The sequence below is a fragment of the Drosophila kikkawai genome, chromosome 3R, assembly GCF_030179895.1.
Source record: "Drosophila kikkawai strain 14028-0561.14 chromosome 3R, DkikHiC1v2, whole genome shotgun sequence".
NCBI classification, from domain to species: Eukaryota; Metazoa; Arthropoda; class Insecta; order Diptera; family Drosophilidae; genus Drosophila; species Drosophila kikkawai.
In genome coordinates, this window is record NC_091731.1 from 9,035,369 (window position 1) to 9,052,618 (window position 17,250).

General features: G+C 39.3%; 1 protein-coding gene across 1 annotated transcript; it reads right to left on the reverse strand.

Moving 5' to 3' along the window:
- Positions 1-10,225: 10,225 nt before the first annotated feature.
- Positions 10,226-12,060, reverse strand: LOC108081761 (uncharacterized). The gene is made up of 3 exons (XM_017176963.2): positions 11,885-12,060; positions 11,306-11,823; positions 10,226-11,244 (listed from the first exon to the last, which is right to left on the reverse strand). Exons 1-3 carry the CDS (start codon positions 12,026-12,028, stop codon positions 10,287-10,289), a joined length of 1,620 nt encoding a protein of 539 aa, XP_017032452.1. The 5' UTR covers positions 12,029-12,060; the 3' UTR covers positions 10,226-10,286.
- Between the last annotated feature and the right edge of the window lie 5,190 nt (positions 12,061-17,250).

Below are 17,250 nucleotides of genomic sequence, written 5' to 3' on the forward strand. Positions count from 1 at the left end.
TAAAAAATTTATTTCTGACCCCTCCTCAGATTTGACAACAAAATTTTTGCCGTGTTCAACCAGTTTTCTCGTTTTGGCGATAGGTATTGTTGGTGGAACGAAACAGCCAGTTAAAAATACTTATAAAATATAAATGAATACATTAATAACTTTAAAGGACCGCCAAAATAGTTATTTAATGTGCTATTTAATGTGATTACGTAAATGGTCCAAATTAACCAAATAATTATTTGAGACCACCGGAATTAGAACTGTGAAAAGTGTGGCGGCATCTTAGATGCCTAGATTTGCTTAAATCTAGCATTTTTTTTTGCCTTTTTCTGGCTTAGAAAAAGGACAATTGTAAATATAATAGGCAGTAATTTACGTTGTTTGCTTATTACCAAAAACACAAGTTAGCTTCTTGAGCAGTGAGAAACGATGAGAAAACGAAATATTCTGATAGCAGAAATTTGCCGAAAACCGGAGCAGCTAAAAACGAAAACGCTTCGTTTTCGCCCAAAACGAAATCGAAAAAATTGTACGATTACCGGAGCAGGCCTGTATATGAAAATCTTTCGTTTTCGATTACCAGAGCACCAATTTCTCGTTTTCAAAAACGAAAAAATCTTGACGTTTTCGATTACCGGAGCAGGCCTGCTAGATAGCTTTAAAACTGAGAGACTAGTTTGCGTAGAAACGGACAGACGGACATGGCTAGATCGACTCGGCTGTTGATGCTGATCAAGAATATATGTATAGGGTCGGAAAAGTCTCCTTCACTGCGTTGCAAACTTCTGAAATTAATATACCCTGCACTCATAACATTATTTTTCTGCATTCGCCTTAAAAATCGCCCTTAAACTAAGAAAAATTTTCTAGAACTACGAAAAAAGTGTATTTGAATTTAAGGCAGGCACCGTAAAATTAAGAACATTTTTTAAGGTTAATTTTTCTATTTCTATTTATTTTCCTTAAATTTAGGGCAAGGTTTTCTGATTTGCTTCGTTCAATTTCTTTCTTTAATTACGGGCGAATTTTCTTAAATTACGGGAGAATTTTCTTTGTTTTGCTGGCGAACTTTTTGTAAAACTATGGCGGATCCTTTCTAAAATTTTGACAAATTCCGCACGCGTGCGCATACAATTCCCAACTGGTTCAAACGACTCTGGCATGAGGTGACGGTGGCCGGCCAACATTTAGTAAGAGCAAGTCTCTTTTGCAACACCAAAAGTGTTAGTATTTTGGCCGCCTTTGTTAAGCCTAGTACTCTGACGAGAAAAACCAGCTGTCTAAATTAGACAGCGGAATCGCTGTTTATTTCGCTACCGAGCTAGTGTGACCAAAAAAATAAGGAATATCCTGAAATGCCATGAAAATGTACTTTTTATGACGTTTAACGATTTTTTTTGGTCACACTGGACAGCTGTTTGTAAACAAATATTCAAAAAAATATTTTAAATATTAATAAATATGGCATTAAAATGTCCTTTGTGGGTTAAATTCCATATTATGGGCTTCCCCTATCAATGCCACCTTTTTCCTTCAACTTTCCCTCTATTATGGGTGTCTAAATAAATCAAATGAATTATTTAGACAGCGCGATATCAACTGTTTACTATCTTGATCTGGCAACGCCATCCAATTTTAGCAGGCTTCATTTTCGTCGTCAGAGTACCGGAAAAAACGACGAGGCTAAAAATTCTTCTTCCTTTTTCGACACCGTTTTTTTTATATGGAGTTTGCCGCTGTATAAATGTATACACCGGATTTTCGTCGTCAGAGTACTAGGCTAAAAATTCAAATCAGATGGGCGCGCCCGACTACGATCTCATTTGCTCAAGCTGGCGCTGGTCACACCAAAAAGGTATAATCTAGTACAAAAGTTGCGGTCACACTAAGCCTCGCTAGGCCCTATATAAAGAGGGCCAGACCGTAAATCGGTGCCTGTTTTTCGACAGCGGTCGGCCAGGCTGGGCGGGTTCCTGATCGGTATCATCCGCCACTTTGTACTGGCGGAATTTGGCACCTTGATAGGCATGGTGTAAGTTCTGGTAATTAGATTGTGGCATTTTTTATTTTCACCGGATCGTGGTGATCGTACTGTGGAAAAAATAAAATGCAGAGAAACCAGAGTTCTTTAAAATGTTAGAGATTTTAGCACTCTCATTCCACCTCGGAGGTTGTAAGGTTGGCGCGTTGTTTGTTTGAGTGGTTTCCCCAGGAGGCCTACTCCACTTTTAATATTAGTATAGGAAATTAAAATTAAGGTATTAATAAGAAATTTTAAACTAAATATTAATAACTAAAAACTACGACTACAAATAAGAAGAAAAAGGGGAAATCCGAGTAAGGACGGTTGGAAAAGCAACTCAGGGCAAACCAAATCGCTTATTTTTTCCCTATATCCTCAAGATTGTCGTTAGTGAGGAAGGCGGCCCCAAAGCTAGCGGATTCTGGGCAAAGGGAAAAATATTTCTTGGCTATTGCATATACTTTAAAAATTTCCTCCAAACAAAAATCCCTAGTGCTCTCATTGCATTCATTTTTAGCGAATTCTAAAATCGCTTTAAACTCTTTTTTTACGTTACTTTTGAGGAAATTAAAACAGTACAATTTTTTAAATATGAAATTTATTACCGTTGCGTTATCTTTTTGCGCCAAAACGGCCGTGGCATGTCTGCAATCCCACAGAAGAGGGACTCTGTAGGATGCAGCGGAATCTTTTAAATTTACTCTATCGTGATCACTGACAAAGGCCAACAAGTTCTGATCTAAATCCCTAGTTTTAAAAAGTGAACGATAAAATTTGTAATTACCTGAATCCTTTCTATATTGCATTTCCTTACATTTAAATAAATTTCTTGGTAACGCAATCCATCATAGGATTGCAGGGAAAAAATGTAGGTATTCAAAAAGATTTTTAATGACAACTGAAAATGTAATAAAATAAATAAATATTAATATAAACAAGAAAGGAAATGTTGAAACATGCAAATTTTACCAAGCACGTGTTGGTCTCTTTCTCGCACATTGTTTTGTATGTATGTACTTACCCGCAAAGTAAAGGCGTCGTAGCACACGACAAACGGCACCTTCCACGTCTTTGAATCCACCATCGACGTCAGGTTTATTGAGCAATTGGACAATTTTCAGCACTTTGGAAGCCCTCTCTTCCAAATTGTCTCTATCCTTAAGATGAGGAAATGATTTAACAATAGTAATTAAATCGTTTTTCCAGTCTTTGGGCGGAATTGATCTTGTTTGTTCGGACATTTTGCGAGGTTTGTCTTTCTAGCGCCTAGAGAATGCAAAAGCTTTTCGCTATCAATATCGATAGTTTTATTTTATACATAATGATGCATTTCCGCGAATGTATCGTATGTTGAAAAATCAAATTTTACAGGAGAAGCTTGTTTTTGATTTAATCTCTTAAGAAGAAGGGATTTCCTGGTACGTCACAAACCAGGCCATCCAGAACGACGTACGCTTGTTCCGGTGGGCGACCTCCTAAATCAGCGATGGGCACGAGATCTAACGGTTTGAGCAGCAGCTCGCTGAAAAAAAAAAAACAAGAACAACCCCCAGCGTCGCGAAGCGTCGCACCCACGCGACACACAGAATGTGCGAGCCGAGAAAATACACTGACAAAAACTTTTTGAGTAGATCAATATCTTCAGCCATATTTGCGTGCATTTATGTCCGCCTAAGAAAAACGACTGCAAAAAAAATCCAATCTTTTTTCTTTAGTGCAGAAGTCAACGCCAGCCGCGCAGGTCCCTTTAAAATTGTTCTTGTTTTTGGGACGATGTGCGAGTTCGGGTCGCTTGTGTTTTGTTGTTGCAAACTCGGGATCGCGGCGATGGGCTCGCTACCTGCGCCAAAGGTCAGTGTGGTTGTTTTTGTAAATCTTCAAGGTTCGCTGGTCGCGAGCACTGCACTTGTGCGTCTGCAATTGTGCGACATGCTGGCGCCTCCGAAAAAAGATAACGGTTTGAGCAGCGTGAGCAAATTGAGCCACTGCGTGCCCATCGCTGTCCTAAATAATCACAGCAGACGCTACACGGACAGGCTAATGCCACACCCAAATCCACTGGCTAGCAGGCTGGCCGACCCGCAATCTCTCAGGAAACTTAAGAGACTACACCCCAGCGATCTGTCTTCCCGTTTGTACATTAAAGCCTAGTACTATGACGACAAAAATCCGCTGTAACACGTGTTATAGCGGCCAAACTCCATATAAAACAAGAAAGGAAGCTAACTTCGGCACGCCGAAGTTTGTATACCTTTGCAGATATTATTTCATTGCATTTTACCTATACTTATTATGTTGAGAGTTTGACAGTTACAGTTTTACATTCCCAGTTTTACATTTTCCCTACACCTACCGATCGGTTTATATGGCATGGCAGGTATATGATATAGTTGTCCGATTTTCATAAAATTTATACCAAATTTCTGAACTAATAAAATAAGCTTATATCTCAGAGTAGATAAAAATAGTTTGAAAAACAACGAAGTTATAATTTTTTTTCTATTAATTTCCTGATCGTTCCTATGGCATCTATATGATATAGTCGTCCGATTTTCATAAAATTTTTACCAAAATTCAGAAATAATATAAAATGGTCATGTCTAAAAAATAGTGCACATATGTTGAAAAACAGCAAAGTTATAATTTTTTTCTAAAAATTTATCGGCCCGTTCCGACATATATAGCAGTGAGAGCATATGGAAGACTATATGCAAAGTTTCATTCAGATAGCTTTAAAACTGAGGGACTAGTTTGCGTAGAAACCATAGCTTGCAAATAATTGTTAACCGTTTTTTCCCCTACGCTCTACTCGTGTGAAAAATAGAAAAAATTATGAATCTTCGCTCTCGCTCTTAACAGCCGACGTCGACTCTCTTTGTTTTGGTTTTCAGTATGTTTGTTTACGTTAGCTGTTCGTATGGCGCGCTCTTCTACCGCTCTTTTACCGAGAACTGATGCGACTGACACTCACTCAGAGCGATTTTTTAAAGCCCGATTCACTGAAAAGGTCGGCGCAAATGATCTTTTACTAGAATATGTTTTATTTTTGACGTTAGATCTTCTTGTAATTTTTTAGCCAGAATGAAACAAATAATAATAAAGTGTTTGTTTAATATATTTATTCTGAATTAAGTTTAATAACTAATAATGCGTTTAGGTTATCCGAATTAATTGAACTACGTCGTTCAGTTAATATAAAATGCAATGCTGAAAATGCTCTTTCAACAGACACTTGAGTAGCCGGTGTCGCCAATACTACATGAGCCAGCGCACTAATGTATGGCGATTTTAGCTTTACATTTCCAAAAAATTGTAATATGTCGTCTGTTAACTGTAAACGATCATATATTTTGTCGAAATTTTCCACATCAAAATATATCTTTTGCAGCTTGTCTGAAATCGGCTCTGCTGCTGCTTTCGGAACAGTCTGCTTGTCATCCAAAAATGCTGAAAAAAGCGACTTTTTCTCTGGCAAGGACGAGGAGGAGGATTCCATATGCAGTTCAGCTTCATTCATCTGCGATGCAAAAGTTTGTTGGACGTGAACCTTTAATAACAAATAATATTATGTTGTAATTTATGGTTTGAAATAATAACTTAAAACAGTTGTTAGTGTATGACGAGGACAATTTTAATTATTAAACTAAGAACACATATCTAAAAGCAGCTATAACATACAGAAAACAGGACCAAAATTTCAACCACATTTCTTCTTACATGTTTTAGGTCAAACAGGCGCAAAGCTATTTTTTTTAAATTCTGCTTTGCCAAAAATTTTTGGTGATCTGTTAAAGCGCAGTTCACTCGCGGATCCATATAAACAGCCGATAGTAAAGCTTGGTTTTCGAGCAACTTACTTTCTCGCAGATTCATTTGTGCCAATAATTTTTTTTGAATGAAATTTTGGCTCGTCTGGCACTGCAACTTCAGTTCCATCCATATGATGTAAAATTCAGTGTAAACTAAATTTTTCTCCTGCAACTTTAAGGTCGCATCATATGCGTCCTTAAAGGCGTCAACATACGTCTCCATCCAGTCCCATTCTATGTCGGTATCAATGCTACACTGAGTGGACAGGAACTCTTTTAGCTCAAGTAGTTTTTTAACCATTAAGTACGTCGAATTCCACCTAGTGACAACGTCGAGCGACGGTATATTTTTGTTGTGCTCGGTTAAAATACGTCTGTGCAGGTTACATATTTCTTGTATCTTTATCAAATAATTTATTCCATTTACACGTTACTTACCTATAGGTTTCAGTGCGCAATTTTTTGCATAATTTGCGGCAGATACTAATTTGATCGCTTATCTCGTTCAACTTATTAATATCATAGACGCACAGCTAAAGAGTGTGTGCAGCACACCGTACAAGATGAATGTTCGCCAAATCCAGGTCATCAAGCTTCTCCATTACATTTTCCCCTTCATTGTCATCAATCTCAAAAAGGGTCTCCTCCATGTCGTCATTTAAAATTTGTATGGCTTTGACCATGTTTCTCCCGTTATCAGAGGTAACACTGTGTGCATAAATTATATTTTCTATTCAATTTGTTTGCATATTAAAAATTAACTTAATTTTTACCTGAAGATTTGGTCAAGACTTATGCCGTAATCGTCGAGAATTTCCAAAATTTTGTCCCTTATATATACCCCAGTGTGGGCACGGGTGAGCTGGATCATGCCCAAAGTCTTTACTAGGATCTCTGACTTATTTATACTGGTGTGAATCATTTGCAGATTGACACCCAGAATGGCTTTATCCATTCTGGTCGCTACGTCAATTTTTAGCGACAATAGCTTTCTTTTCACCAGAGCCCTTATATCTTCTTTTATGGCCTGCTCCCTAACAGATACGAAACTCATTATGTTTCTCGACGTGATTGGATTCATCCCCAGGGCATTATAAATTGGATTCAGAATTTCCTTAAATCCCTCGCTGTCCAAGAAAAGAAATGGCTTTCCGTCTGTTGTAACAATTTTTATAAGTGAATTTACAATCGCTTCTTCACTTGATTCGTATGTAATTTTTTTCTTCTTAACAACTTTTGAATCGGTGCTCTCTTCGTTGTCGCATTCTCTGAAGATTTCTCCATGTTTTGTTGTCAAATGCCGCTTCAAATTTGTGGAATGATTTCCTGTTAGTTTTCCTCCGCACACTTTGCACTCTGATTTGTTTTCTAAAGTATTGAACTTATAGAATTGATGAACTTTTTTATTTGCTTCACGTCCCATTTTAATAGCTTTATACAGTGCACTGCTCTCACGAAATTTAAAAAGCGAAGTGACGCGAAGAATCTAAAAAACTTCACATACACATGTGCGTTTTCGAAGGAAACTTCACATACACACATACACGCGCAAAAGGCTTTTTGACTCTTCGCTCAAGAGCAAACGTACCGTGAATGGGCACAGCAAAAGAGAACAGAAAAAACTGTTGGTCAGCTGATCGCGAGCAAAGTTTGTATAAAACCAATTCAATCGGTTGCTCTTAGGATCTTGGCTCTAATGCTAGGAAAAAAACAGTTTTTTTGAGATCGCTCGAATCTGTCAACCGTTATTTGCGAGCTATGGTAGAAACAGACAGACGGACATGGCAAGATCGACTCGGCTGTTGATGCTGATCAAGAATATATATACTTTATAGGGTCGGAAACGTCTCCTTCACTGCGTTGCAAACTTCTGACTGAAATTATAATACCCTGCAAGGGTATAAAAAACGGTGTGAAAAAAGGAAGAAGACAAAATATTGAACAGTTATTAGAAGTAGCTTTGAAAGAGTGGAATATTTTCGAAAAAGTAATTGCTTGCAATGGCTAATGAGTGCAAATTACTTAAGGGAGGGGTAGGGTATTTAATTTTTTTTGTCGTAACTTTTTTTTTATTTTTTATGCTAAACATTTTAAAAATATTGTGTCTACGTTTTACATCGATCATAGTACAATTTACGGAGTTAGGCAGAGTTGAACGAAGGTCGTTTGGTGTTCAATGTATGAGAATCACAAAGTTTAAAGGGCTCTCCTGAATAATGCCATTTTGAAAATCGGTGTACACGATAACTCAAAATCTACTGATCCAATCGGTTTGAAATTTGGAACATAACTTCTTTAGATAATTTTACAGGTATTCACGTCAACCTTTCTTTAATTTTTAATTTTATTATATTTTTTAATTAACAAATTAACTAATTTTTTGAGTTAAAATCGGGGTTTTGACTTCAAATTTTGATAAAAAATCGGGAGAAAAATTTTAAAAATAAAAACGCTTCGTGAATACCTCGGGACACTTATCTTTTACCGAATGAGGTATAATTTTTGTAGATCGGATGACTTTGTGGAAAGTTAGGATGTACACCGCAAACCATTTTTTTTTTTGGCGGCGACTCGGGAGATTCCCTATAACTCCTCTATCTCTAAATATTTTTCAATACAAAATTTATCAAAAACTATTTAAATGTTGTATTATTTTATAGTTTTTAATTCATTAACCAAACTGTAGTCGTTTCGTGCCCCATCCATCCATGACTCCATCACTGCGTTGCAAACTTCTGACTAAAATTAGAATAACCTGCATGGGTATAATAATCAAAATATATAGATTTGTGATTGGTATGCCCACACAAGTCCTCTTACTCTTATTACCAAAGTTAAAGCTACTTTAAAATACAAGTAAGTAAGTAATACAAGTATGAGTCCGTTTTATCCCATTGGGCACATAGGTATAATAACTTAAGTAAGCAATTTGCAGAAAATATGTATGGTCTTGATTAGTAAGCGAGGTGACCTAGTCATGTCCATCTGTCCATATGAATCACGATCTAAAAACCTTTGGAAGCTAGAGCTCTTCAGCTAATACCATCTCGCTTGGATCCTTAATAAAAGTCATAAAAATTCACTCTTTGACTCGCCATCTATGTAGCGTGTAACGTTAGAATATCTGACAGGTTATCGAGGATCTGAGTTGCGGGGGCACGCTATAGTATCCGGCTCTACCTCGTCGGCTCACCCAGACCTCTGACGCTTTATTATTAAAAAACCAGAACTAAGCCGGCAGAGAAACCAAATAAATTCATAAGAATGGAAAGCCAAGAGAAAGAGTAGAGTTTAGAGGAAAGCAAAAAGAAGGATAGAGAGAAAGCTAATTTTGCAAGAACACGGATGTTGTTGTGGACGCGGTATGCCCACCCAACCTGTGATCACCTTCCTTGGAGGCATGACTCCGGTGACCCCTTCGGATATCCTACTCACACGGGTTCATCAGCAGAGTTCAAAAAGTTTTAGTTTTAGGTTTTCATGATTTTAATCTGTTTTTGTAGAATTCTTAAAGACAGCGTAGCCTAAGAACATAATGCAAGCGTAAATATAGTTACAGGATAATAAATGAAATAGTATAAACCCTAATTATAATCTTAATTGAAATTTCTCTATGTGTAGCTAACTAAGGAGGAGACGTTTACCTAATCAAAACTTGTACAGCAACAATTTAATTTATTTTTATCTAATCGTAATTATGAAATTTTACGCATTAATTCTTAATCAATTTGCCCTCTGGGCACTTCATTTTAATAATCAAAATTGTATTCAACTTATTGGTGTTTGATTCGCATTTATTTCACGGAATTCTCGCTACTTCTCAGCACATGTATTTGTAAGTTCCCCGATTATTGGGGTTAAGATTGGCTGCTACAAAAGTCTCCTAAAACCAAAATAAAAAAAAAACAAGAGAAAGCATACATCTTGCGCGGAAGGCTCCTGGTAGAAACGCGTTGCTCGATCAGACAACGATGCGCTGCAGGATTACATTCCCTCAAAGTTGCAGCACCGCATCCGTGCTAGTTCGCCATCTCAGCGGGCTCGGAAGCCCCTGCTAGGAGCTTACCTGGGCGGGTGCTCCTTAGGACGCTCAAAAGTTCAGCCGAGGTTCTTAGGTGATTATTCCTAAACTCTCCAAAACGACTCCTTAAGACTCCTTAACTCGTTACGAGTCTGATAAGTGGGTCACATCCTGTGCCCCAAAAAATCCAAACTCTGGGAGTTTCCTAGAAGCTAAACGGGTATGCAGCTAGACTTAAACTCGGTTCGTTTCTTAGCCGAAAATATTTATAGATCACTGAGCTTTGCAGACGCTACAGGCGCCGTTACATCTGTGGAGCTTTGTCTTTGTCTAAATAATCCGTAAAATTGCAATAAGAAATGTACATTATTGTGTGACCGTAAAGAGATTCGCTTTCATTTATTAAGGGTAGAATTATTTAAAAGAAAAATATAACCCAAAGTTAACTTCTTTCCTTTACATGCAGGTAGTGATTCTTATTGGCAATTCGATTGGTCTTTCCATTGGCGCTGCGCATGAGATCATCCACGATGATGGCTCCAGCATTCAACTGCTTATACTTGGAGTCCGTCCGCGTGCTCACATATTCGACGACATCCTGGGCTCTCAGATCACTGCCCTGTTTTTTTACAACAGCGGCGGCCGCCTCGTCTCCGTACATATTACTCCATACTCCAAACACACAGACCTCCGCTACGTCAGGCATCTCCGAGATGACGCTCTCGATCTCGTTGGGATAGTACATGATGTTCTGGTACTTCAGCATGTCCTTCTTGCGCTCCACGACGTAAAGAAAACCGTCTTGGTCCATGTAGCCAAGATCTCCAGAGTGATACCATCGTTGAGGATCCCGTATCTCGCGGGTCTCCAACTGGTTTCCATAGTAACCCGCCCAGTGCTGGTTATTCTTGATGCACACTTCCCCCATCTCATCGGGTCCGAGGGACTGGCCATCTTCAGAGACTATTTTCAGCTTGAGGCCATTGGTCAAGCGTCCCACCGAATTGGGCTTCTCGTCGAAGTGGCAGTTGTAGGTGGCCAAGGCACCGAGTTCCGTGAATCCATACATAAACTGCAGGCAGTCGCTGCTCAACCGACTCCTGATGCTCTGCTGCACCTCCAATGCAGCACGAGATCCGCCAAACAGGAAATACCGCAGACTAGACAGGTCACTGGTCTCAAACTCCGGAGAGTTCACCATCATGGCCATACAGGACGGTGGCTGGATAATCCACGTAGCCTTGTACTCCTCGATGACTCGCAAAGCGAAGGCAGGATCGAAGGCGTTGTCAGCGATGATGCGGGTGGTGCTGAACACGCCAGAGGTCACCGTGGTCAATAGGCCGGTTATCCAGTCGAGAGTGTTGTGGGAGTACTGAATGTCGGCAGTGGTCAGCTGGCTATAAATACCATTTATGCGCAGAGTTAGCTGTGATCGCGAAATGACTGATAAGTACTCACTGGTTGGCAGCCAGTATCTGTCGACTGTTGGTGATGGTGACCGCCTTGGGGGTTCCAGTGGTGCCGGAGGAGCAGAGAATAGCCAGGGTCTGATCGTTGCCCAGTTCTAGGCGAGCTGGCTGAAAGTTTTTCTCGATGGGAGTGGCTAGTACTTCATCAATGCTGATGGAGTCGGCTGATTTCGGGTGATTTCGCATGGTGATGATCTTCACATCCAGGGATGCGGTGGCGGCGCGCACCTTTTCGAACTCATCTCCATCACAGAAAATGAGGCGAGGCTTGGTTATGTCGAAGAGCTTCTCTATGGTACTCTGATCATAGGTTATGTTCAGCGAGTGGAAGGCGATTCCGTTGAAGAAACAGGCGTATGCCACTGCGGGCATGTGAGTGGTGTTCCTGCCTATTAGGCCCACCACATCGGATTGAAGGAGGCCCAAGAAGCGCATATAGCTGGCCACCTTCATGGAGTTGGCATGGAGCTCCTGTCTGGTCAGGACGGTGTTCTCTGAAGCCGAGATCTGCAAGGAAAGGTTTAGGATATTTCCTTCTGATTCCTAGGTAACCCTTTTAGAAACCAACCTGGGCGACGAGTTGGGGATGACGCCGCATCTCCTGGAAGATGATCTGCCCGATAGACAGATGTGGATCGAAGTAGTGGCTCACCGGCTCTCCGCTCCAGATCTTAAGATCGCCGTCGTAGGAGTTCACTGGGGTGTAAGGCATTCTGTAAGCTGCTTGCTTCCGATGTTTTGTAATTTCAGATTTCAACTGTTGGCGATTCTCGGCTGCAATCTCTCTTTTATAGCTCCAGCTTAGCGCCCTGTTGGCTGATTTAGATAAGATTTATTCACTGCACGGGACTAAGTTGGACGATATCGCTTTTCGCCGCTATTGTTATATCGAGTGTACTACTGGGTGGGTTATCTAAAAGTTGAAGATTGATTACCCGTCTTGTAACTTTTTCTAAGTTCATTGATCTGGAATTTTGGAAGGATTATGGCGATTTCTATTGGTTTGTTGCTTGCCAGATTTAACGATGTGTTGTAAGTCAACACTTTGTGGCGAAATTCAGACAGCACGTCTGTACCAAATCTGTTTACGATATTTACATCCAAGTTCCACTTGAGTGGAAAGATTTCACGTAATGTTACTAGTCCCTGATAAAAGTCACGGGCTTGTTGTTTCGCAGCTGGGTTCTTGGACAGAAGCTTATCTCCTCACCACCAGAAAACAGTTTGTTACATATCAGTTTCACTTTCTGTATAATCATCGCTGTTGTTGTCTTTTTGGGTGCGCCCCCTTTACGTTATGGCTATTCACTCTGCGCGAGTAATCTCTGCAATCTCGGTTCCGATTTGCGTTTTTTTTATCTGGGCGTTTTCACAATGCAAATGACGCTCTTAGCCAATATATCTCTATTGCGCCTTTCCTTAAATTAAAGGTCAGTTAACTTAGCAAGAGGAAGAGGAGATTGAGCCCGATTCAGAGTCATTTCGTCAGCAGACAAGATCGATAGCTGCTGATGCTGTTAAAAAGTTGAAAGTGTTTAAGATTAAAAAAAAGTATTTTATTTTATATGATTTTTATGCAAGTGGGAGATATTAATTTGACATATTTATAGTAGAACTCTTGGCAGGATCGACTGCACGCCATTCAAAAAATCTAAAGTTATAAAACCTTGCAATTTAAGCTGCAATTAAGTTTAATATTTGCCCTAGAACGGGACATTTAGAATCAATAAAAAATGTAATCCAATTCTTTATGTAGAAATCGTAAAAAACCTCAACTCAATTAAAACTATCTAAAAACAAGAAAGTAAGCTAACTTCGGCACGCCAAAGTTTTTATACCCTTGCAGATATTATTTCATTACATTTTACCTATATTATTATGTTTACAGTTTGACAGTTACAGTTTTGCATTCCCAGCTTTACATTTTCTCTACATCTACCGATCGTTTATTTGGCAGCTATATGATATAGTTGCCCGATTTTTATGAAATTTATACCAAAATTCTAGAATAATACAAAAAGCTTATATCTCAGAGTAGATGAAAAAACGTTGAAAAACAACGAAGTTATAATTTTTTCTATTAATTTCCCGATCGTTCCTATGGCAGCTATAAGATATAGTCGTCCGATTTTCATGAAATTTTTATTGAAAATCTAAAATAATATAGAATGGCGTTATCTGGTGTGAAAATATTGAAAAACCACAAAGTTATAATTTTTTTCTAAAAATTTATTGAACATTTGTATGGCAGCTATATGATATAGTCGTCCGATCCGGCCCGTTCCGACATATATAGCAGTGAGAGTATATAGAAGACTATATACAAAGTTTCATTCAGATAACTTTAAAACTGAGAGACTAGTTTGCGTAGAAACGGACAGACGGACGGACAGACGGACATGGCTAGATCGACTCGGCTGTTGATGCTGATCAAGAATATATCTACTTTATAGGGTCGGAAACGTCTCCTTCACTGCGTTGCAAACTTCTGACTGAAATTATAATACCCTGCAAGGGTATAATTACAATTTATAGCAAGAACATAGCATTAACGTTATACTGTTATTCAATTTATAGCACATTCGTATAAGAAAATTATTTATTTTTGTAGTTTACAAAAACGTAACCAGTATGTAAAATATGGCGCTTTTGTAGATGTAGATACAAATTAGTTTATAAATCACACAACCCATCTTTGTGGAGGCGCTAGTGAGTAAATATGTAAAATATGGCGCCACCACGTCTGGCAAGACTTGCCAGCGTTGCCAGACTTTTCGGTCCCAGCGACCAAAAGTGCCAGATCGGGCGATCTGCGGGTTTCGCGTTCGAGTGTGCCCAGACGCCACTAAAGCGCGCCTTTTTCCAGGAGGTGCTTCGGCACCTGCCAGTGGTCGACGACCCCCACAGGCCAAGTGGGCTCTTCTTGAACCGGCCGGAGTTGGAGGCCTTAAAATCGGCGTCCACCGACAGGTGCTTCTTTATAATGATCGATGTTATATTCCTGAAGACGTTGAGTACTATATCCCATGATGGGGCCCTCTTTTCTCCCGCCCACCCATTATAAAAGCGTTGTCAACTTATATCCCGTTATTGCAGCCTGTCGCAGCACACATCGTGCTCATGCTGGCCACCACGGAGGACGGCTCCTTAAAGAAGGTGGTGTACACGAAAACCGTAAGTACTTATTCACAACAAAGCCTAATGTAGCCTAATTGCCTTGTTTGTCCAGAAAAACAGACAGTTCGATGCTCGGGAGGTGTTGGAATGCTTGCTGGCAGTGGTCAACGAACTCCGAGGCCTGGGCATCGAGGACCACCTGCTGGCCATCGTTGCAGACGAAGGATCGAACAATGCCCTCCTTGTGGAGGCGGGGTACCCCGTGCTTGTGGACCTCCACCACCTCATTAAGAGGATAGACACCAACATGGGCTACGTTGATGTCGTCATCCAGGCGGTCCACAAGCACGCGGTGTTCCGCCAAAATAACGGAGCCGAAAAGTTCGCCACCATCCGCGCCATGACGGACAGCATCCCAGCCGCCGCCAGGACAAGAATCCTGTTCGAAATAAAGGAGGGGGAACGGGTGGTGGCCCGGCGGTTCGCCGTGCTGGGCAACCCGTTTTTCAACATACGATACATTCGCGGAAATGCATCATTATGTATAAAATAAAACTATCGATATTGATAGCGAAAAGCTTTTGCATTCTCTAGGCGCTAGAAAGACAAACCTCGCAAAATGTCCGAACAAACAAGATCAATTCCGCCCAAAGACTGGAAAAACGATTTAATTACTATTGTTAAATCATTTCCTCATCTTAAGGGGGGGGTAAGGTATTTAATTTTTTTTTTCGTAAATTTTTTTTTATTTTTTATTTTAAAAGTTCAATATCTTAAGAATATTGTGTCCAAGTTTTACATCAATCAAAGTAAAATTGACGAAGTTATGCGGAGTTGAACGAAGGTCGTCTGGTGTTCAATGCATGAGAATCACAAAGTTTAAAGCGCTCTCCTGAAAAATGCCATTTTGAAAATCGGTGTACACGATAACTAAAAATATACTGAACCAATCGGTTTGAAATTTGGAACATAACTTCTTTAGATAATTCTACAGGTATTCTCGTCGAGCTTTTTTTAATTTTTAATTTTCTTATATTTTTTATTTAACAAATTAACTTAATTTTTTAGTCAAAAATCGGGGTTTTGACTTCAAATTTTGATAAAAAATAGGGAAAAAATTTTAAAAATAAAAACGCTTCGAGAATACCTCGGGACACTTATCCTTTAACGAATGAGGTATAATTTTTGTAGATCGGATGATTCTGTGGACAGTTAGGATGTACACCGCAAACCAACTTTTTTTGGAGGCGACTCGGGAGATTCCCTATAACTCCTCTACCTCTAAATATTTTTCAATACAAAATTTATCACAAACTGTTCAAATGTTGTGTTATTATATGGTATTTAATTCGTTAAGCTAGCTTTAGCCGTTTCGCCACAACATTTTTTTGAAAAGTGGGCATTTTTGCACCGAATTAACCTTACCCCCCCCCCTTAAAGCCTAGTACTCTGACGAGAAAAACCCGCTGTCTAAATTAGACAGCGGAATCGCTGTTTATTTCGCTACCGAGCTAGTGTGACCAAAAAAAATTAAGGAAACTCCTGAAATTCCATGAAAATGTACTTTTTATGGCGTTTAAGGATTTTCCTTGGTCACACTGGACAGCTGTTTGTAAACAAATATTCAAAAAAAATATTAAAAATATTAATAAATATGGCATTAAAATGTCCTTTGTGGGTTAAATTCCATATTATGGGCTTCCCCTTGACAGCCCCTATCAATGCCACCTTTTTCCTTCAACTTTCCCTCCATTAGGGGTGTCTAAATAAATCAAATGAATTATTTAGACAGCGCGATATCAGCTGTTTACTATCTTGATCTGGCAACGCCATTCAATTTTCGCAGGCTTCATTTTCGTCGTCAGAGTACCGAAAAAAACGACGTGTCTAAAAGTTCTTCTTCTTTTTTTTCGACACCGTTTTTTTTATATGGAGTTTGGCCGCTGTCTAAATTTATACAGCGGTTTTTTCTCGTCAGAGTACTAGGCTTAAGGATAGAGACAATTTGGAAGAGAGGGCTTCCAAAGTGCTGAAAATTGTCCAATTGCTCAATAAACCTGACGTCGATGGTGGATTCAAAGACGTGGAAGGTGCCGTTTGTCGTGTGCTACGACGCCTTTACTTTGCGGGTAAGTACATACATACAAAACAATGTGCGAGAAAGAGACCAACACGTGCTTGGTAAAATTTGCATGTTTCAACATTTCCTTTCTTGTTTATATTAATATTTATTTATTTTATTACATTTTCAGTTGTCATTAAAAATCTTTTTGAATACCTACATTTTTTCCCTGCAATCCTATGATGGATTGCGTTACCAAGAAATTTATTTAAATGTAAGGAAATGCAATATAGAAAGGATTCAGGTAATTACAAATTTTATCGTTCACTTTTTAAAACTAGGGATTTAGATCAGAACTTGTTGGCCTTTGTCAGTGATCACGATAGAGTAAATTTAAAAGATTCCGCTGCATCCTACAGAGTCCCTCTTCTGTGGGATTGCAGACATGCCACGGCCGTTTTGGCGCAAAAAGATAACGCAACGGTAATAAATTTCATATTTAAAAAATTGTACTGTTTTAATTTCCTCAAAAGTAACGTAAAAAAAGAGTTTAAAGCGATTTTAGAATTCGCTAAAAATGAATGCAATGAGAGCACTAGGGATTTTTGTTTGGAGGAAATTTTTAAAGTATATGCAATAGCCAAGAAATATTTTTCCCTTTGCCCAGAATCCGCTAGCTTTGGGGCCGCCTTCCTCACTAACGACAATCTTGAGGATATAGGGAAAAAATAAGCGATTTGGTTTGCCCTGAGTTG

What these genes read in the sequence shown, in the direction of transcription:
- LOC108081761 (XM_017176963.2), bottom strand. Translation starts at nt 12,028, where the DNA reads ATGCCTTACACCCCAGTGAACTCCTACGACGGCGATCTTAAGATCTGG. An exon ending in ATCCCCAACTCGTCGCCCAG is followed by an intron (nt 11,824 to 11,884) that starts GTTGGTTTCTAA and finishes CTTTCCTTGCAG; the next exon opens with ATCTCGGCTTCAGAGAACAC. An exon ending in CAGATACTGGCTGCCAACCA is followed by an intron (nt 11,245 to 11,305) that starts GTGAGTACTTAT and finishes TGGTATTTATAG; the next exon opens with CCAGCTGACCACTGCCGACA.